We start from the raw sequence: 22,106 nt of genomic DNA on the forward strand, positions 1-22,106 counted from the left end.
AGTCCGGATATCTTGCTTCAGAGATCGAGCCGATCTTCAGGAGCTTTTCTACTTCGGCGTTTACTGCATCTGCGCGATCCCGACCCAATTTTCTTCGCTTCTGCTTGATGGGCTTGAAAGATGGGTCGACATTCAGCTCATGGCAGATTACGTCGATGCTTACCCCAGGTAGATCTTCAGCCGACCAGGCGAAGGTGTCGATGTTATCTTTGAGGAATGAGATGAGCTCGGTCTTGATTTCTTCGGTTAAGTCGCTACCAATTTCCATGCATCGTTCAGGCCGTTCGTCGTCGATGCTAATGGAGATTACAGGATCCGAGGTAGGCTTCTTCTCCTCGCGCGCCTCCTTGATCTGTAATTGCTATAACTGTTTAGATATAGCCTTCTCTTCACTCCGGCCAAGTTTTGATTTCTTGTGATTGGTTTCAGCCTTTGCTTCGGTGACAGGGTTTCGGAGTTTGTGTGCTGCCATGAAACACATCCGAGAATTTTTCTGACTGCCCCATATCGTTTTCACGCCATTAGGGGTCGGGAATTTGACGCACAGATGATATGTTGATGCGACAGCTCGCATTAGATTTAACCACGGGGTTCCCATTATGACGTTGTAGATGGTAGGTCGGTCGGTGACTGAGAAGTTGACTATCTTTGTTACCCCGCCGGCTCGGACTGGTAGTTGGATGGTTCCAAGCGTCATCAAAGTTTCCCATGAAAATCCGAGGACAGGCCTCGGGGTCGGAATCACCTGTGACATGTCGATGTTCATTCGTTGGAGCGTTTCGCGAAAGATCACATCAATGGTGCTGCCGGTGTCAATTAATACTCGGTAAATATCATGGTCTCCTATTGCTAATGTGACGATGATTGGATCGTTATGAGGCATGTCGAGCCCGTTTGTCTTGCTTTCTTCGAATGTGATCACGTCGTTAGGTCGATCGAAGCGCCTTGTCCAGTTGCTAGGCGTCTCGGCTCGGCGTTGATAAGCTTTGATTGCCGCTACGGTGTTAGGACAGTAAGGTGATCCACCCATTATGGTAAGAACCTTCTGCCGCGTACCATCTCGGTCTTCGTCTTCCGACCCCCGGGTTCTTTTCTGAGACTCCTGGTTCCTTGGTTCGGGGTTTCTTCCTGGGTTGGTCTGCTCGGGCTCTGGTTCTGGCTCGAGGTCCTTAAGAGTTACGTTTGTCCCGAGCTCTCCAGCTAGGAATTTGGTTGCTAACTTGGCTCCGAGGCTTCGGCATCTCGAGGTATGATGGCCGAAAATTTTGTGGTGTTCGCAATATTCTTGATCATTGCTCGGTGGCTGATCCCTCGTCCAAGTGAAGGACTCTCTTCCGCGCCCACGGCCTCGGCCTCTGCCTCGGCCACGGCCTCGGGGCGTGTCAATCTGGTAGCTATGGTATCCTGAGAAATTACGCCCTTCGTGATGTGTATACGTACCGCTCTCACGCGTTTTCTTCTGGACCGGAGGTGTCGCTTGGGCTTTCTCGGTTTTCTCGGTTCGGGGCGCCTGTTTTGTTGGCTCGTGCCTCTTTGCTAGTAGCGCCATTTCTTCTTCGTGGGCGACGAAATCCGAGGCTCGATGCAGCGCGTCGCGAATTGTTGTTGGTTTAGACAGGTTTAACTCTTTCCTGAATTCTGACTTGTACCAGAGAGCTTTCTTCAAAGCCGAGAGAGCTGCTACATCTGTAATTCCTTCGACCTTGGCTAGCGTCGATTTGAAGGTCTTGAGGAAATCCCTTAATGGCTCGGTGGGCTGTTGAGACAAGGACCACAGATCCGCGTCGGAAGTTCCGGAGTCGATGAGCACGGAGTATTGCTTGAGGAACAATGTCGACAGCTCGTCGAAACTGTCAATCGAGTTTCGTTCCAATCTCGAAAACCACTCTAATGCGGGTCCTTTGAGGTGTTCCACGAACAGTAGGCACAGACCTGCATCCTTTTCCCCGGGTTTGAACCTGGCTCGGGCCACAGATATCACGAACGATTTAATGTGGCACTTTGGATCGGTTGATCCGTTGTAAGAGTCGATTTTGAACTTTCCCAGATTGGACATCGTCGTTTCGGAAATTCTTTTGGTGAAAGGCGTATTCCGAGATTCTTCCAAAATTCGGTCGATGTTCGGTGCGGAGGATGAAACGCTATGTATCTGGGTTTTGACGAGCTTCATATCAGCTTCCGCCTTGGCTAGGGAGGCTCGGATTTTGCTTAGCTCGTCTTCTCTTTCGGATTCTTCGGCCCACCTTATGTTTTCCTCAGTTTCTTCATCGTCAGTGAGATCTGTTCGCTCGGCGGAGTTAGCTCCGGCTCGGGTACGCTCATCTTGCAGATCATCTGGCTCGTCCGTCAAGTCCACTGCGTCCGGCTCGGTGGGATCATCTCGGTTTTCGTGTCTGGCAGGGTCGGCTCGGGTTGCGACTCTGGTGTTGCCGGTTGGTGTCGCGAACGTGAGTCTCGTTGGGTTGATGCCAGGCAAGTCCCTCCGAGCTCGTGGTGGCCGAGTCTGGAAACGTGTGGTTTTTTGTTGCCCGCGTGTTGCGATTTCGTCGACTCGCTGCGCCAAGGTTTTGTTGGCTTTCTCTTGGTCGTCAGCTTTCTTCTGGAATTTAACCATTAGATCTTTTAGTTCGGCTAGAGTTGCTATGATCGTCGGGTCGGCTTGAGTGGCGCTAGAAGGAGGGTTCGGAGGATTAGGGTTCCCTCCTCCGGCTGGTGGTGCCTGACGATCATCTTCGTTCACCATCCTCTCTGGTATTCGAGTCTTGCGTTCTTAGGGTAAGAGAATTCTAAAGTAATCCCCACAGACGGCGCCAAACTGTGGAAGTCGAAACTAACACAATCGAGATTTGTCTAGGGTTTTATTTTAGGGATACGATAATCGTGAATTCTCAAAGAACAACAGAAACGATTTGTAACCAAAGATGGTGTTCTTGATATTATTGATGAAAAGAGTAGTTTTGATCGTACAAGAGTTTGATCGTAAAAGAAAAAGGTGTTTGTGCTGTGAGAGCTTTTCGTAGTGTAGATTCTAGAGCGATATTGCTTGTCCTTTGCTTGAGCCTTGAGTCTCTTTATATATAGGTGATAAACCGCCTCTCCAGCGATATTCTCGGAAGATTTCCATTTATCTTGAAGTCGGCTCAGAATATCGCGGATTAGGATAATTTCCTTATTTTTCGGAGTCTTTGGGAGATTTCCTGATTTGAGTCGATCCTTCTAGATTCTCTCTTATCATTTCCGGGTATATCGGAAATGATCCTTCTTGTTCGGAAATGATACCTTGCTTGGAAATGATACTTTGAAAGCGAATATTTGCTAAGTCTTTACCTCGGACGATGATGAAGACTTCACCTCGGAGAAACTTGTGCAATCGGCTCGGGTACACAGGAAGGACTGGCTCGGGCACTCTAGGATGGCTTCTTCGGGTGTCCCCGAGGCGATGGGCTCAGAAACTCCCGAGGCGACCAGGCTCGGGTACCCCCGAGGCAATTGGGCTCGGGTGCTTTCGACGTCTTGTTCAGGATATCCCCGAGGCGATGGGCTCGGGTGCTTGAAACGTCTTGTTAAAGTATCCCCGAGGCGATGGGCTCGGGTGCTTGAAACGTCTTGTTAAAGTATCCCCGAGGCGATGGGCTCGGGTATACTAAATAGATTAGACAGATATCCCGAGGTGAATGATGCGATGCCCCGAGGTGATCTCTGAAAGATTCCCGAAGTGTTCTAAGTCTGGCTCGGCGCCAAAGGGTGGAATCCGACCCAACATCCGTTCTGTACATTTCTATATTCAACTGAAAAAAAAAGTAATCAATTCGTGAGCGTTAAAAACCTTCTAATCCTTAAACATAGATCATTTTTTTTTCCGTCAACAGCTTTTAGTTATAACTCAAAAGAGGCAGAGGAATGTTGTTCACATATTAACAATATATATTATTTTGAGTTAAATATACCAACTCCGAATTGATCTTATGGAAAACAATTTTGGCTAATAAATACATGATCAAATTTTTGCATTATTTTGTATTTGTCATGTACGTTATTGATTTATTAATTTTCCCTCCAGAAGTCTAATTTTCTTAATTGGGGTCATCATCAGAAAAAAACGGAAATTAAAAAAATGTATTAGATGTTTGAACAATATATATTTTTTTCATTTTTTCAGCAAATTTGGACTAAACTCATGTTTTTAACCTTAACTTCGAAACTATATAACCTTTATTTCCTTCATTTTATTGGTTACACAACGTTAATGATTGTACTTTCCCTCCACAAGTCTTAAGTTTTTTTTTTAATTATTATGGTGTCTCAAGTTTTTTTTTTTTTTTAATTATTATGGTGTCTCATCCTTTTTAATAACGTATGAGACTAAATTTTACCCCTCGGGTCGATTTTTTAACTAAAAAATTAACTTTTAAGTTGTATTTTTTTAATATTGTTTATTTTGTTAAGTGTTTAAGATTGTATAATTGTTTTGATTGTTAATTTTAGGATTTTATCCGTGATATATATACCGTCCCGTATTAATATCGATCCAAACCCGTCCCACCATATAACCCCGTCCCATGAAATTAAACATCATTTTGTTATATTTTAATAATATTTTATATAATAGACATATAATTCGAGTCAATTTAAAAGTATGATTTTATATATATATCTAAATTTTAGTTAATAATAATTAATTCTATATAATTATTTCCGAATTAATTGCGTATGACCGATGGTCAAGATTGAATATTAAAAACCGGATTAAGATTTGAATGGCCATGATTAAATGTAGGGATTGTTGAAATATTTTAAGGAAATCGAATTGAATATAGATGTAATTGTGGCAAAGATTAGTTATGGTTAATATATTAGGTTAAGATTGTTGGAAACGATTTTTTATGTTAATATCTTTGATTTAATTTTGTAAATCTAAATAATAAATGCCAATGACATGATCTCTTAAATAATTGCCAACTCCAGGATTTATTTCATATTTGTACTTCAAAAATGTATATATAGATGTTTCAAGCCAGCTATTTTCAATTCATTTTCGTGATTACATGTTCCAACTTTATCTTCAAACTATATAACCTGGTTTCAATCATTGGAACTAAGATTTGCCAACATTTGGAGAGATTAAGCATGGACGCCCAAAAACACATTGTAATGACAAAACCTTCTCGATAGTATCCTATGATTGGCGGTATTGATCAACACAGTTACATCCTTAATTCCTTATACAAGGTATGATATCTTGAAATCTCTTCGTTATAGGCTGGTCCAGTACAATTAAATTTGGTATAAGATTAATTCAATTTTCATCTCTTCGTTATAGGCTTGTCCAGTACAATTAACATGGGTTCAAACCTGCATTGTATGTCGACAAATCATGAGAGTGAATGTGCCACATTGCAATGACAAAAATTAAAATTATCCGAGTTCAAAACCCGCATTGTATGTTCTTGACAAAAAAAATATATATATATATATATATATATATTTTTTTTATAAACCCTATCGGCTATCCGGTCGGCCCCGGTAGAAACGCACCGAGGTGCTACATAGTGGACTTGTCCATCGTGTTAACGGCTAGGCCCTTCGGGCTACCACTCTGCCTATCCCGAGTTTGGAATGCCTGCATTTCTGACTACCAAGTAAACCAATTGGGGCAAAGCCCAACTGACAAACTTTCCAAATAATGTTGATAACAGCAAGAGGAGGAATCGAAACCGGAGGGGAGGGACTTTCACCCAAACACCCCTGGCCAACCAACCACTCGCCCACCACCACATGGGCCAAAAAAAAAAATATAAAACTAGACAAATTTTGCTTTGTAATACATGTATAGTGTATATAGTTAATAAATAAAGAAATTTCACAAAAGAATACTCACTATACGTGATAATCTGTACGAATAATCTATACGCGATGCCACTGCCATTAACATCTAACATCTTATTGGTAACAAGGTATCCATGCATGATACTTATTTATCCCCAAAAATGATAAGACCCCTAGTGTCTAGTGATCTCTCTGCTTCTCTTATTTCTCCTTTCTTGTGATTGAAGGTATCTATTTTCAGAATCAAATACTTTACACGTGGGAGAGAAGTGCTTCATCTTCAAAGATTTGCCAAAATGTTCCTAATCTCTCTTGCCAACTTCATCTCTGAATGCTTTTCGATAAAAAGGAACTCTGCATTTCATGATGCACTTGAGATCTTTCAAGTTGCCTTTGAGGATTTCAACAACCTAATTAAGGCAAAAGATATCAAAACAAAGGTGCGTTTTCTTTACTTGTTAAACAAGAAACTTGGTTAGGTACCTGACTCATTTCAGGCCTCTCTATTGATGACTGTTGGATTGATAACGCAGCAGCCAAAAGCACACTTTTTATCTGCCTCCACTCGTACTCACCCGACAGAGATGGATCGATTAGCTCTCTTATTTTGTTCTTCTTCATCAATGGTTTAGCCTGGGAACACAAACACAAAAGGAACTATGAACAAATGTGGGATTTCAACACACGCCTCGTGGCACGGTTTTCTTGGCTCTAGAACAAAAAGGCGTAAACTCAATATAGCTAAACTCACCCATAGAACAAGACTTTGCTTGGAGTAATCGAGAGCTCGTCTTCCAGTAACAAGTTCTAGTAAAAGTACACCCAAGGCGAATACATCGGTCTTTTCATCTACTATCCCATGTGTTAAGTACTCTGGAGCAAGATATCTGAAACAAAGTATGCAAAATCTATCTCCGAGACTTCATTGGTAAAAAGTAAAAACCAATATGCAAGGAAGAATATATTTCAAGTGTAGACTCACCCGAATGTGCCCTCGAACTTGGAAACAATATGGTGTGTCCAATTTTCAGGTAACCACTTCGAGAGTCCAAAGTCACATATCTATAACCCCAAAACATTTTCATTACAAGGAATGAATTGAAAGTATATGTTTCATCGTTAAGAGTATCATTTATCGTACCTGAGGCGAAAAATCATGTGTGAGAAGAATGTTTGCGGCTTTGACATCTCTATGTATAATTCTCCTGTGACATCCTCTGTGTAGATAAACCAGACCCTCCGCAACTCCCAATGCTATCTTGTACCTGATACTCCATTTCATCTTCTCCTTGGAGTCTATAATATCAATTACAACAATTGTTATATATATAATAACCATTAAGATGTAAGAGAGAAAAAAGAAGTAGTAGAAGAGACATACTATAAAGCATAGAAGCTAAGCTGCCATGAGGTGATAACTCAAGAACAAGATGCATTCCTCCTTCAACCCCATAGCCTAAAAGCTTAGCTATGTTTGGATGGTTGACATGTGCCATTATACCCATCTCTGAAAGAAAATCTACAATGATCTCTTCGCTATTTCCCCGCATCAGCCGTTTTATCGCTACCATTTGTCCATTTGGCAACATCCCCTTGTAAACTTCAGCATAACCTCCTTTCCCAATTAGATTCTCTGCCCAAATCCAGAAATTTGCTTTCAGTTCCATATATTCTACTTATTCGTCATAACAATTGCAATTATAAAACATTCAGACACATTGAGAAACATTAAGACCCAAGATTACTACAAAATGTACCTAAAAGGATTGCTAATGGTCACACTAGTTTCAGTCACAACTCCATAATTATATTCAGAATCTGAATTGCAAAATATATATATTCAAAACCATGTAGAGACAGAGAAAAACAAAATTCAGATTTGGAGGAACCTAAAGCGAAATTGTTTGTAGCAGTTTTGAGGTCAGAGAAGGTGAAGATTCTTCTGGGAGAAAGTAAAAGAAACTGTGCATCACTGGAGCCAAATCTGAGGTTATCTCTCATGCTACTACATCTTCTCAAAGAACTCTGAATAACACCGTTGTTGTGAAAAGGAATCTTGAGATTCTCTATAGACTTTTTGGATCTGCTTCGGAGTAGCTGAACCATCTTGCGGAAACGAGAAGAGGAAGGATACTCCTTTACCGTCTCCGAGCTACCGAATTCTTCGGTTCTGAAGAACTCTTCGAGAACTCCAGTCGGCGAAGAAGAATCTGGAGCTTTCATTGCAATGCGCTGATGAAGAAGACAAGACAAAACTGGTTTGAATTTGGACAGACACTTTTTAGCATCTAATTTTTGAACTTCAAGCGGCGCAATTTTTTTTTTTCCGCGTAAAAAGGTAAAATTATTAATTCTCTTTTTTCCCTTTCTAATAATTTTGTTTTTGTTTTAATAAATAAAAGACATGGAAATTTTGCAAGCAAAGCTAAAGAAAAAAACATCAGAGGAGAGAGAAGATGTCTAAATGTTTATTTGTTTCCAAATCAAAACAAACAGATTTTTTTTCCTTTTTGGCAACAACCTTAGCTAGTGCACCGACAAATCCCTATAAAACTATTTTCTATAAACCAATTTTGGTAATTGAGTGACACAAGTACATAATATGCATGAGAAATTAGACATCATCTTGTTATTAAAACAAGTGTTGGACAATCTCTCAGAAACGCATATTTTGGAGAAAGGGAAAAGGCCAAACAACAACTTATTTCTAAACGTTTTTTACACATATCAAATAAGTTTAATTCGATATTAAATTATATCAAATATAGCCAAAAACAGTAGCCAAGAATGAAGAGTAATGCAAGAAGTAAATTACTAAGAAAATATAAAATTAATTCAACAAAAGAATGAAACATAAAAAGAAGATGTGGAATCTAAGAAAATAAGAAAATCATATCTTGAAATAGGAAATATACCATGAAAGAAGAGAAACCAAGTACAATCTGAAACTCAATATATTCTGCTAGCTGGATGAAGTGAGAGAAAGTAAATTGTGGAGACTATCACTTAAGGTTTGATAAACCATCCCTTTCTTATCAAAATATATAGGATAGTCCAATGTACTCTCTTTTAATGATCAAGATGATGGAGATATAAAGAAATTGAAATTGAATTATTTTCGCTATGTGAATTAGATATATTTCTTAGAGGAGACTTGAAATTGAATTTTAAAGAGAATTTTTATTTTTTTTTACAAGGATTTGAACTTGCAAAACCTTTTTTCATTATATCTAAAATTTGTTTGACCAATAATAGTGGTCGAAAATATCTGACCAATAGTGGTTGCAATTTTCTGACCAAAAAGAATGGTTGAAATTATATTTCTACCAATTTTCGACCAAATATTCAACTAGTTTCTGCCCAACTTATATATTGGATTTATAAATATTAAAAATTTATATTCAAATTTAATTTATAAATATTTGATTCATAATAACTTAAATAAAAGTAAATGTCTTAAAAATAGAAATGAAAGGTAATATAACACATAAAAATACAATATTTTTATACAAGGAACCAAGTTTAGAAATTGCTTGAGTAGAAACTTCTTAAAATATTTGAGCTGTTAAAGAGTGGAAATGCTATTTTCCAATCAATATTCATCAATTGGGTACATAAATCTTGGAAAGGTGATGATGCAACTAGATGCTAATGAATTTCACAAATTTCAAGATGGTGCAATTAATCAATTGGATCTCCAAAAGAGCCGTCGAGACACTCTATATTGAACATGACACTATGTTTTTAGACAATGCATTGTCTATACACGCACACCTATAGATAGATATATAGATAATGATGGGCCTACGAGTGATACATAGTAGATCAACCAATCTCCAAATAATTTACATATAACGTTTCTACCAAACTGCACTCATTTTAGAGTAATTAAGGGATTTTTCTTTGAGAAGAAGATACATTAATATAGACTAACAATCATTTGGTTGTCTTTAGTTGTTGTTACGTGGTACAAATAATACCAAAGCATACTTTACGAGCAAATCAAGGCATAATTATTGCAACAACCACTTGTTTTTTCTTTGCTTTCTTGTTTGTTTTCAGTACGACTTTACACTTTCAATAATTTACCAGCCATTAAGCTGTCGATTAGTTAAGAAATCTTGATAATTTAGCTAATATTGAAAGAATACTAAATCACTCATTGATTTGCATATTGTAAATAGTAATGAATTACACTACTACAATACTGAAACCTATTTTAAATGATAAAAACTGATGTGGAGAATCAAAATAAACGAAGAAGACATTGTAGTTAACTTAAACATACAAATGTATATTTAAATGTACAGTCACCTTAATTTTCTTCAAAACGTAAAGGTATTCATATAAGTCTGACTAGAACTGCTCGTGTTTTTGTATCAGAAGCTTGCGATTTAGGTTTTGATAAAACAAGTTTTGATTGTTGGGATAAAAGTGAAACTTTCATACAATATGTGCTCCTCCTAGTTTTAATAGGTTTGCCAAATCGTTTCCAGAAACCAGTATTGCAATTGAGTAAAAAATGATGGAGTGTAATAGAGATGAAGCTAATCGGGCATTGCTTTTATCTGAGAGCAAACTCTTAGAAGAAAAAGATTTTGTTGTTGCTCAGAGATATGCTGAGAAAGCTCGAAGTCTTTGGCCAGAAGTAAAGGGGTTAAAATTAAACAAACGTTTGCCATTCTCAATATCTACAAGTGTGCTAGTAGAAAGGTCAACGGAGAAGAAGTTAGAGACTTGTATGGCTTGCTTGGTATCAACGCGTTAGCTTCCGAGAAATCAGTGATTACTCAATACCGAAAGCTGTCTTTGCTTCTTCATCCTGACAGGAATAGTCGCAAAGCCGCTAAAGGTGCGTTTAAGCTGCTTACTAAGGCCAAAGCCTCTTGACTGATAGAATTAAAAGGAAAGCTTGTGATGAGTAGCTATTGCCAGCAATATTCTTGTTGTTATTCTCACTTGAGTCATGGATTATTAGAAGCAATTTTCCAGCTCTTGTATGTTTTCTTCAAGCATTCATACGTAATGCTTCTCATCAGCTTACCGAAGAGAATCGCTTTCGCACCGTCATAGGGATAGTTGAGTTTTCTGGTTCTATTTCAGGAAATAGAAGACCATATGGTTTTACAATAAAGATGTACATCGACTACAGTGAGATATCCGGTTTTATCAAAAATACTAGTTTGGTTCATTCGAGATAATGATCTACTTCTTCACATCCACCACGCAATGCATGTTGTTATTGATAGACAAAAGAATTATGGTTTGCTTTTATGGAACGTATATGGAAAATACTATTTGATAACATGGGATTTTTGCCCATATTTGCTATTGTTTTCTTATGTTTTAGGGAGCATTTGGAGTGGTTTCAGAGCCAAGAAGGTGATATTCAAGTAGGAGTCAAGAAGGTTTTAAGAGTATTTGAGCATTAGGCGATCAAAACCCGTTTCAAGACAGTTTATGTACGTCAGAAGTATGACGTCTGTTCAAGGTCTTTCCGATTAGCAAATCCAAAGATCTCGGTAGCTATGGAAATCTAGAAGAGTCAAGATTTGCCTCGAAGTCGAATCGTAGCAATCCAATAAGTCATTCGGAAGTTATGACCAGAAGACTGAAGACATATCCAGATCGGCCAGAAGCTATGCAACCGTTCTGGAGCTTCAAGGCCACACCGGTCATAAGGCCCGTGCCTGGTGTTGGACATGGGCCTTGCCTCCTATATGTTAGGAGGCCCAAAAAAGATGTCCACAAGTTTATAAGGGGGCCTTGATCACTATAAAGAGCCAGTTAAGCCCAAAGGGGCAAAACCGTCATTTACGAGATAGAAGGAATTTTAGAGTTCAGACTCCCTATAAATAGCAAGAAACACTATTGGGAACAGGATCCGATCCAGAGGTTATTAACTAGCAGAGAAGAAAAATCGTTGCTTAGCCCGAAATCGTTGCCTAGCCCGACATCGTCGCCTAGCCCGAAATCGCCGCTACGCTCGTTTTCGTGTTCTATCTTTCTGCTTAGTACGTTAAGTTCTCGGCTCGGCGGATAGTCTATAACCGCCGCGGCGAAACTAACTTCCTATAATCTTTTGATCGCTACTATCGTTAATAAAAAGGACTAGCTCCGTTCACCCCCCTAAAATCTCGTATATTATTATTGTTGCAACCTAGGTACAAACAATTGGCGCCCACCGTGGGGCTAGTTCGAAGCTATCCTTTTTTGCCGAGACAATGAACATCGAGTCTCAAACGATCCGCGACGACATGACGGACACCTCAAGCGACTGAGGAACTGACACTGGCGCGCCAACAGCGTCCGACGCGCTGGGGCTACCTCCGCTGAACCCAGTAGCTGCCCGCGCCGAGCTAGATCCCTCGCGCCGCCTCTTGTTCACACCTAACACAGGGATGGAGTCCGATACTGCTCACGCCGTCCCGGCTCCTGGCGCACCTACCGCACTCGCCGCAGCCGCCGCAGTAGGAGCAACTGAAGGCACCGCACCAGGACGTGCCCGAGCCGCACACCAAGGCACCCACATGGACGATCTCATTCAGACCATTCTGGATAGGCTCGACAACCAAGACGCGCGGACCACAGAACGGATCAATGCCCTCGTAGCCGCACAAGTCGCTTCCCAGAGCCAGATCGAACGACTAGGACGCCGAAGACGTACTTCCCAACCCCACGATAACCAGGAAGAGCTGCAGTCTCCACGAACCCCGGTAGCCGAACGCATAGAGATTCGACGACGCGGCCCAGTATCTATCATCGTTGGATCCATCGACGAACATCCCCGCCAGAATCTGCTGCACGGCGAAAACATGCAAAGCGTCCTGAATCTGCCGCACGACGAAAACTACAAAGCGCCCAGAATCTGCCGCACGGCCAAAACATGCAGAACACCCTGAATTTGCCGCACGGCCATACTATGCAAAACGCCCAGAATTTGCCGCACAACCACATCGTGCAAAGCACCCAGAACATGCATTACGGCCACAACTTGCCGAGCGCCCATCATTCACAGCACGGTCACCATCTCCAGAGCGGCCATCATCTTTTGACCGGACATAATCTGCTGAGCGGGCACAACCTACTTAGCAACCAAGCCGCGGACTCCGTACGACTCTTGCATGGTCGCCCCTTTGCCGATGACAACCGTTCTCATGATCAGGAGCTTACAAGGTTGAACGCCTTAATAAGAGACATGTCCTCAAAAATGCATCGGGCCACTACCGCGGCGCCGGAACTAGAAAAGGTTTTGGAAGAAACACAACGCTCGCCGTTCACAGCGCGCCTCTCGGCTGTCCATGTTCGTTATGTTAACAAAGTTAAACTGGTCCCATACAACGGCTTCACCGACCCGAAAATCTTCCTCAAGTCGATGTGCATCGCCATCAATCGCGCGCATTTCACCGTCGAAGAAAGCGACGCTGGGAGTTGCCAACTGTTCGTGGAAAATTTGACAGGGGACGCGCTAAATTGGTTCTCGCGACTCGAAGTTAACTCAATCAATTACTATCGCGAACTAACAGCCGTTTTCCAACAGCACCACTCGGTTTTCATGATCAAGGAAGCCATGAACGCCGATCTTTGGACCATGTCTCAGAAAGAGAGCGAACCGCTTAGAACATTTATTGAGAGGTTCAAGAAGGTTGTGTCTAACATAGCCATTACCGATGATGCGGCAATCGGAGCCCTTCAAAATGCGTTATTGTTCAGGTCACGGTTCAGGGAAGACCTTATTATCGCTCGGCCCTCTACACTGGACGATGCTCTACACCGAGCCAACCGTTATATCGAGATCGAAGAAGAGAAGGCCGCATTGGTGGACCACCAACCGAAAGCATCTAACTTGAAGGACAAAGCTCGCGAAGACCACTATGAACCTCGACAGCATTATGATCGCGAATATGCTAAGAACGATAAAGGAAAGAAAAACTCGTCGTTCGCCATCAACGGCCAGGACCCGAAATCAAACACCCCTTGGAACAAGTATTACCGCGACACTGACTCGAAACGTTCTTATTGCGAATTTCATAAATTCGCGGGTCATTCCACCGATGATTGCCGGCAACTTCAGCTCTTGCTACTTTCTAAGTTCAAAAACGGTAGCATCGAAGTCGAGCATGATCAACGCAAACGCAACGATAGAGAGCGCAATGAAGAGCCCAATCAATTAGAGCAGGCACGTAGAGCCATCCAAAAGCTGCCTGGCCCCCCTAAGAGGAATCACGACGCGCCACGGCAGGACGACCCACTTGTCCCTCGGCGGAAAATTCACATGATAATGGGCGGCCTAACAATTTGTCAGGATTCCGTCCGTTCAATCAAGAATTATCGACGCCAAGCAGAAGTGCAGCGAGATTGGATTGCCAGCAGCACGCCAGCCTTTGCCAATACCGACCCGATCACGTTCACTGAAGCCGATGCGTCCAGCCTCACGGGGCCGCATAACGATCCATTAGTCGTCGAATTAATGATCGGGGAAAGTACTGTCACCAAGGTGCTTATTGACACATGCAGCTCAGTCAATGTTATTTTCAAAGATGTTCTAATACAAATGGAGGTGGATCTACGCACGGCTGAACAAGACGTTCAACCACTAACTGGATTTGACGGAGACACGGTGATAACGGTTGAAACCATTATGCTTCCCATTTACGTTGGCGGTGCGATGAATTGCTTCAACTTTGCTATCGTCGATAAACCTATCATCTACAACGTTACTTGGTACACCTTGGCTGCACAAAATGAGGGCCTTCGCCTCGACTTACCATCAATGTGTTAAGTTCCCGACCATGCACGACATCCACACATTACGCGGCAATCCGTTAGTTGCGCGTACTTGCTTTCTCATCGAGAAACGGCTTCGAAACGCCAAGGCTTTCGTTATTGCCGAGCCTAACCATCCGCGAGATGCACGACAAGCCCCTCAAACAGAATCCATCATTCAGGTTAAAATCGACACGACCGACCCTGCCCGTTGCGTCGGTGTCGGCGCCGATCTCCCGCTAGTTTTGAAAGATGAACTCGTGGAATTCTTACGCCAGAATGCTACGACCTTTGCTTGGACAATCGACGATATGCCTGGAATTGATCCCAACGTAACCTGCCACGAACTCAATGTCGACCCAACTTTTAAGCCGATAAAGCAGAAACGAAGGAAGCTTGGTCATGATCGTACAACTGCAGTAAATGAAGAGGTAGAAAAACTGCTCGCCGCCGGGTCTATAGTCGAAGTTCGTTATACCGATTGGTTGAGCAATCATGTGGTCGTCAAGAAGAAGAACGGAAAATGGCGTTTCTGCGTCGATTTCACAGATCTTAACAAAGCATGCTCGAAGGATAGCTTTCCTCTCCCGCGAATAGATCAGCTCGTCGAGGCTACAGCTGGCAATGAATTGCTCTCATTCATGGATGCGTTTTCTGGTAATGAATTGCTTATGCAGCATAAGAATGATCGGGAGAAAACAACGTTCATTACCGAACAAGGAACCTTTTGCTACAAAGTCATGCCATTCGGGTTGAAGAACGTCGGGGCAACGTATCAACGACTAGTTTACCGTATGTTCGAAAAGCAGCTTGGCCGAACGATGGAAGTCTACATCGACGACATGCTCGTCAAATCAACCCAAGCCGCCGAACACGTCAATCATTTGAAGCAATGTTTTGAAATACTCAACAAGTACAACATGAAGCTGAATCCTACCAGGTGCACATTCGGCGTAACGTCAGGCGAATTCCTGGGATATCTCGTCACCCAGCGCGGCATAGAAGCTAATCCAAAACAAATATCGGCACTCATCAATCTTCCTTCCCTAAGGAATACCCGCGAAGTTCAACGTCTCACCAGCCGTATCGCAGCGCTCAACCGATTTATCTCTCGTTCCTCTGATAAATGTTTGCCTTTCTACCAACTATTGCGAAATAACAAACGATTCGAATGGGACGACAAGTGCGAAGAGGCTTTCAAACAGTTGAAAGATTATCTATCCTCTCCTCCGGTCCTAGCCAAGCCGGACCAGGGAGAACGTTATATCTCTACATCGCTATCTCCGGGTCAGCAGTCAGCAGGGTTCTAATCAAGGAGGACCGAGGTGAGTAACGTCCAATCTTTTATGTAAGCAAGACCCTCGACGGTGCTGAACTTCGCTATCCTACTCTCGAAAAGCTTGCCTACGCAGTCGTCATCTCGGCCAGAAAACTCCGACCTTACTTGCAGTCCCACACCGTTAAAGTCCTCATGAATCAACCTCTACGAACAATTCTTCACAGTCCAAGCCAATCCGGCAGACTCGCAAAGTGGGCCGTCGAGTTAAGCGAATTTGATATCGAATACAAGCCTCGCACATGTGCAAAATCCCAAGTCCTCGCCGACGTTCTTCCCGAACTCTCTCCCGAACTCGAACCTGGCATCCCCCAATTCGAAAAATGGACATTTTATGTGGACGGCGCTTCTTCCAAGCACGGTTCCGGAGTCGGCGTTCGCTTAGCCTCGCCAACGGGCGAGATACTCGAACAATCATTTCGCCTTGCTTTCTCCTCATCGAACAATGAAGCCGAGTATGAAGCATTAATTGCCGGTCTACGCCTTGCGCACGGGATTGGGGTTAAAAATATACAAGCCTTCTACGACTCCCAACTTGTTGCGAACCAATTCAGTGGCGATTACGAAGCAAAGAGCGACCGCATGGACGCTTATCTAAAGATCGTTCGCGACCTTTCTCGGAATTTTGACCTTTCTGAACTCACTAAAATTCCTCGCAGCGATAACGCACCGGTTGACGCATTAGCAACGCTCGCTTCTACATCCGATCCTGACCTGCGCCGCATCATTCCCGTCGAAAGCATTGACCGCCCCAGCATCGACCTTCACTCAAAATCTACCGTTTTGGCTGATTCATCACCCGTTCCACCAACTGTTGCGTCTGGCAACCCAATAATCGACGCAACAGCCGCTGCCCCAAGCATCGTCTTACTCGTCGTAGAACCCACCAGTAGCGAGGCCAACGATATAATGCGTGAAGTTCACGAAGGTGCAGGCGGGAACCATTCTGGAGGACGAGCTCTCGCACTTCGGATCAGGAAAACCGGCCATTTTTGGCCAACTTTGAATTCTGACTACGAGAAATTCGTCGCGAAGTGCGAGAAATGTCAGCCTCGCGCCCCGTTCATACATGTTACGACTGAACTCCTCCGAACAGCGTCACAACCTTATCCCTTCATGCAATGGGCAATGGATTTCGTCGGTTCGCTTCCCGCATCCCGGCAAAAGAAGTATATTCTAATCATGACAGATTATTTCACCAAGTGGGTCGAGGCCGAGTCATACGCCAAAATTCAATCCAAGGAAGTCCAGAATTTTGTTTGGAAAAACATAATCTACAGGCATGGTGTACCTTATGAAATTGTAACAGACAATGGGACTCAGTTCACTTCGCTACATTTTGAAGGTTTTTGCGCCCATTGGCGAATTCGTTTAAGTAAGTCCACGCCTCGCTATCCGCAAGGTAATGGTCAAGCCGAAGCAACGAACAAGACCATTCTCGACGGTATCAAAAAACGACTTGAAGCAAAAAAGGGCTTTGGGCCGACGAACTCGATGGCATCCTCTGGTCGCACCGCACGTCGCCGCGTCGATCTACTGGTTGTACGCCGTTTTCCCTAGCTTACGGGATGGAATCTCTCGCCCCCGCAGAAGTTGGCGCCCCGACGCTCCGGCGCTCCATGCTCGTTCAAAATCCCACTCTCAATGATCATATGCTCCGTGATAGTCTCGACTGCCTCGAGGAAGAATGAGATAAAGCGCTTCTCCGCATCTAAAACTATCAGCATGCAGCAGCCAAGTTCTACAACAAAAAAGTCAAGCCCCACCGTTTCGCCGAAGGTGACCTCGTCCTCCACAAACTATTCGAAAATACGGCGGAACTAAATGCTGGCAAACTAGGCGCTCATTGGGAAGGACCCTACCTTATCTCCAAGATCGTCAAACCCGGAGTCTACGAACTCCTGACTATGGACGGCACTCAAATTCTCCGCTCGTGGAACTCCGCGAACCTGAAGCGTTACTACTACTAAGGGCAACCGCCGCAAACAAAAAAAAAAAAAAAAAAAAAAAAAACGCTCGAACTAACGAGCTTACCCTTGTAATATGAACTACGAATGGCTTGATCCCTTTCTAAGGGTACTTAGGCAGTCCTTCAAGGGACACAGCTATCTCAAAAAAAAAAAAAAAAAAATTTTTTGCTCGAATATCATTGACGAGCTCTTTCGGACGAGTCCGCCTCGCCGATTGCCTAGCTCCCGCATCTTCGTCCTGGCCAGGCGCACGATTTTAAACGCATTCCGCATGGATGCAGTGGCGAAATAATCCACAACTTTACTTTGTAAAGATTAAAAGCCGGGCCCAGTCTCGCACAACAGCTAGCAGGCGGCCGAACCAATAAGCCGAGCCCCGGCTTGCACATTCTTGCCAACCTCAAAGCAGCCACAGGGTAAACCGGACACCAGAGCCACACCTAAAAAGTACGACGAGTCCATCTCGACTACACCTTCCTAAACTCGGCATTTCGAGACAAACATATAAGATAAGTCAAGAGGCGTCTTGCAATGCGGTATATGTATCGAAGTCGAGTTGCGTAAATAAAGCCGAGCCACGTCTCGCACAAAAACAACGATAATAACCAAAAACAAGCAATAACAAAGTCAAAATAATCACCAAGTCATGAGGCTGAAAGGAAACAAACGAAGTTCATGGAAAAGACCCAACAAAGGGCCGAAAATACATAACGCCGGTCCAACGAGCCACAAACGGCCGGACAAAGTTCATAACAACAAAAGAAAGGGAAATAAGACGCAAGCATACGAAGCAAGTAATAGGCGAATCACTCATTGGCACCTCTAGCGCCGTTTCTTGGTGGCATCTGAAGGGGTTCGAGGTCACTCTCGAAAATGACCGGAACCACAATCTCGTCAAACCTTCGCTGCCAAGCCGGACGATCCGCCGCCAATCTCGCCATCCTCTCCTCAGGAATAAGCATCCCTTTGTTGATCATCTTCTCAAGGCACTCCTGAATTCCCTTCACCTGGTAGAGCGTATACTTAGGAATACTCTGGGCTCGCAGACCGATTATATGTTTTCTCAGCCTCTCTATACGAGCATGGTTATCCGCGATCTCAACTTCCACCTTGTGACGCTCCACTACAGCAATCTCGTCACGAGCCTTCCTAAGTCTCGCAACCTCCGACGCAAGTTTCGCCTTGGCAGCCTTGAGTTGCTCCCTAAGTTCACTTATCATCAAATCAAGACCGCCAACCTTCGCTTTCTCGGACTCGTAGTCCCCCGTACGAGCAGCGACGAACCTCTTGGCAGCCTCCAGAGCAGCCTTGAGCAGATCAGTCTCCCTCATAGCGGCCCTCACCTTCTCCTCATAAAAACCGACCAAGCGGTTCATTTGGCTCATCGACTGTAAGATAGGCAAAGTCAAAAACCGGGAACGCACGTAAATACTAAAGGAACGCAAAGTCAGGAGAAACAAACCTGAAAATTCCGACGAGCTACATCACGATAGAGATCCGCCCCAAGAAGAAAATTCCGACGAGCTACTCAATGAAATCACCGCGAATCTTACTCGCCAACTCCGCGCAGGCACCCCCATCATAATGAAACATGTGATTCTTCGCGCCGTAGTTAAAAGAAAATGAATGATCGACTCCTTCACAGGCTTCCCGAATTGGTACTTCACGCCTGGCAGATCTTCTGACGTTTGACGGCCCAGCTTCTGGACTGCGACGCGAGGTCCTCTTCCGCGAACGTCCACCCCCGGCAGATGGAGGAGCACTCCTCGTCACCCCTCTCGAGACTTTCTTCCTAGCACGAGCGGCATCCACTTCCGCCGACCTAGCTTGACGAGACGCATCTGGCTCGGCACGCGCGTCTTCTACCTCGACCACCTCGGCAAACACACCCTAACCCATCTCGTCAACCAACCCCTGCGGACCATTCCCGTTCAAAGGCACGACATCTTCATCAAACTGATCAGCGTAACTTGGAAGAATGCAATCGCCCATCCTCAAACACGAATAAGAACCTACAAGAAAGATTCTATGTAAGAAACGCAATAGCGAGGGCCTAGCCGAACGTAAGAACGATAAAAAAAAACACTCACAAGTACGAAAATGATCAAGAACGTGCGGCCAAGATAAAGCTCTCTTCGCCAGTAGAATATCAAGACTTGAACGAATGCCGTCAATCAACCCGTCTGGCCGTTCTACAAACCCTGTAGTACCAACACAAAGAAATTTATCAATAATCAGCGAAGGAACAAACCTTGTCGAGTCCGGACCAACTAAGAACTACCAGGATCCATCTTCCACACGTTATCACACGACAGACGGATATCTTCAACCGACGCTTCGTTCAACTTCACAAAGAAGTAGCGTTTCCTCCAATCATTCGTCTTCTTCTTAGCAGACGATCTTAAAACATCGCCTCGAACTAGCGCAGACAATGCCCGAATTTTTCTGTCCAATCGAAAATGTAGTAACCTCTTCGAAAAGGTTAAGGTTCACAACTATGTTCTCCACCGCCGCCAATATTACGTGGCGGACCGCGTTCCTGATGCTAGCCACAGACAGCTGAGAAAACGCGATATTCCACCGACTACAATAACTCGTGAGAAATTCTGGAATAGGAAACCAGAGCCCACACTCTATGAAGTAGGGTTCGTAAACACATATGTATCCATCAGGACAATCAGAAGGACGTTCGTGCGCTTTTGGCACAAGAAACTCTACGTTGCCGGGCAGCTGACATTGTGTAAACATTTTCTTCAACGATTTCAAAGTGCTCACCGACTTCCCATGACCGTGCGAGAAACAAGTCTCGGCTGAGCTCTCTTCAATCACTGCTTCGGCTTTCCTACTACGATTCTTACGAGGCTTAGTAGTCATGCTCGGAGCCCTCAAACCCATCACGATCGGTGTCACCTCACGAACCAAATGCTCAAAAACCTTTCCACAGCGACGATTGGAACTAGGCCCAGCCTCCACATTCTCCGGAGCTAATAGACTATCGAGATATTGCGCATCTTCCTCGTTTAAATCGGCGAGAGTATCACCAGCCTCCGTTTGTTCAATCCATGCATCTTGGTCCGCTCCGAAACCATCCAACGTTTGCTCCAATCGACGATATTCGTCAACCTCCAACTCTTCACGAACGTAGTCTTCCGGGAAACGAGACATCGAATGAAACCTCGCAAAACCAACCAAGACACGAATCAGAGACTCGTGATAAACTAAACAGAAACGGCTGCGGTTTAGGCCCACCTCGCAACAATGTCGTTTCGCCACCATATCGTCTCATCGTCGTCATGTCAGAGTAGCAAAACAAGACTAAGTTCAGCCACGCCATCCTCATTTCTGTAAGGCATCAAATCTCCGCGGATCAACATCACCTTCACGACGTCTCAACCGCTACTTTTGGAGACTCGCGACTCTTGGCTTGGTATGGCAGCGCAACAATGTGGGCTCAACAATCCGACGGTGCGACAACGGCAATCCGACGGCTCGGCAATCCATAGTGCGGTGCGGCGAAGCACGACACGGCTATCCATAACGACGGTGCGGCACAGATCGACCAAAGCTTTGCCACGGTGATGTAACCCTCGGCGCGGCACGGCGACTGCGGTGCGGTGCGACCAGTCCCGCGGCTCGGCAATGGTCTCGACGAGCCCCGCTCTCGACGATTCGCCTGGTTCGGCACGCCAAGACACCAATGGCATCTCGCACCGAAACACGTATATGGCTTGGCGGACTTGACCCGCGGCTCGGCAAGGCCCCGTGCACGAATTGACAACCCCGGCACAGCCCAACAGTTCACGGCACGGCCAGACTTGACCCGCGGCTCAACGAGGCTCCGTGAACAAATCAGCAACTCCGGTGCGGCAAGACCTAGCCCGCGGCACGGCGTGACATCTCCGATCCAAGCCACACGACTCAACGCTCTCTGCACAGCTCAACGCACCACCAAACCCCGAATACCAAAACCACGCAAAAAATAAGAGAGAGAGAGATATATACCTTTGTAGAAGGAGATGTGAAGAAAAAGTTGAAGAAAGGAGAAGGAGGCATATTTATAAGAAGGAGACTGACACGTTTATCGAGAAAAACACAATTGACCTAATTCCCTAGGAGCACAACCTTACTTGCCTCGAAAACCGTGCCGAAGTTACTGTTCACCTGGTAAAGTTTTGGTTCACCTCAAAAACCGTGTCAAATTTACTGTT

At 44.1% G+C, this 22,106-nt stretch overlaps 2 protein-coding genes and 1 pseudogene across 2 annotated transcripts; 1 reads left to right on the forward strand and 2 right to left on the reverse strand.

Annotated features, from left to right (window-relative positions):
- Nucleotides 1–5,805: 5,805 nt before the first annotated feature.
- LOC9306528 (receptor-like cytosolic serine/threonine-protein kinase RBK2) lies at nt 5,806–8,191 on the reverse strand. The gene is made up of 7 exons (XM_002870411.2): nt 7,716–8,191; nt 7,208–7,459; nt 6,968–7,122; nt 6,809–6,888; nt 6,578–6,713; nt 6,310–6,459; nt 5,806–6,236 (listed from the first exon to the last, which is right to left on the reverse strand). Exons 1-7 carry the CDS (start codon nt 8,047–8,049, stop codon nt 6,129–6,131), a joined length of 1,215 nt encoding a protein of 404 aa, XP_002870457.1. The 5' UTR covers nt 8,050–8,191; the 3' UTR covers nt 5,806–6,128.
- Nucleotides 8,192–12,962: 4,771 nt separating this feature from the next.
- On the forward strand, nt 12,963–14,608 carry LOC110226534. Its single transcript, XM_021018472.1, has 2 exons — nt 12,963–13,256; nt 13,320–14,608. Exons 1-2 carry the CDS (start codon nt 13,025–13,027, stop codon nt 14,606–14,608), a joined length of 1,521 nt encoding a protein of 506 aa, XP_020874131.1. The 5' UTR covers nt 12,963–13,024.
- Nucleotides 14,609–18,704: 4,096 nt separating this feature from the next.
- On the reverse strand, nt 18,705–21,063 carry LOC110226535 (annotated as a pseudogene).
- Between the last annotated feature and the right edge of the window lie 1,043 nt (nt 21,064–22,106).

This window comes from Arabidopsis lyrata, assembly GCF_000004255.2.
Source record: "Arabidopsis lyrata subsp. lyrata unplaced genomic scaffold ARALYscaffold_7, whole genome shotgun sequence".
NCBI lineage: Eukaryota > Viridiplantae > Streptophyta > Magnoliopsida > Brassicales > Brassicaceae > Arabidopsis > Arabidopsis lyrata.

Excerpts from the sequence above, each read along its gene's own strand:
- LOC110226534 (XM_021018472.1), top strand. The coding sequence starts at position 13,025 with ATGTCCTCAAAAATGCATCGGGCCACTACCGCGGCGCCGGAACTAGAA. Across the intron at positions 13,257-13,319 it reads CGAAGAAAGCGACGCTGGGA|TTAACTCAATCAATTACTAT; the intron begins GTTGCCAACTGT and ends CGCGACTCGAAG.
- LOC9306528 (XM_002870411.2), bottom strand. The coding sequence starts at position 8,049 with ATGAAAGCTCCAGATTCTTCTTCGCCGACTGGAGTTCTCGAAGAGTTC. Across the intron at positions 7,460-7,715 it reads TACAAACAATTTCGCTTTAG|AGAATCTAATTGGGAAAGGA; the intron begins GTTCCTCCAAAT and ends GGATTTGGGCAG. Across the intron at positions 6,460-6,577 it reads AGCAAAGTCTTGTTCTATGG|GCTAAACCATTGATGAAGAA; the intron begins GTGAGTTTAGCT and ends TTGTGTTCCCAG.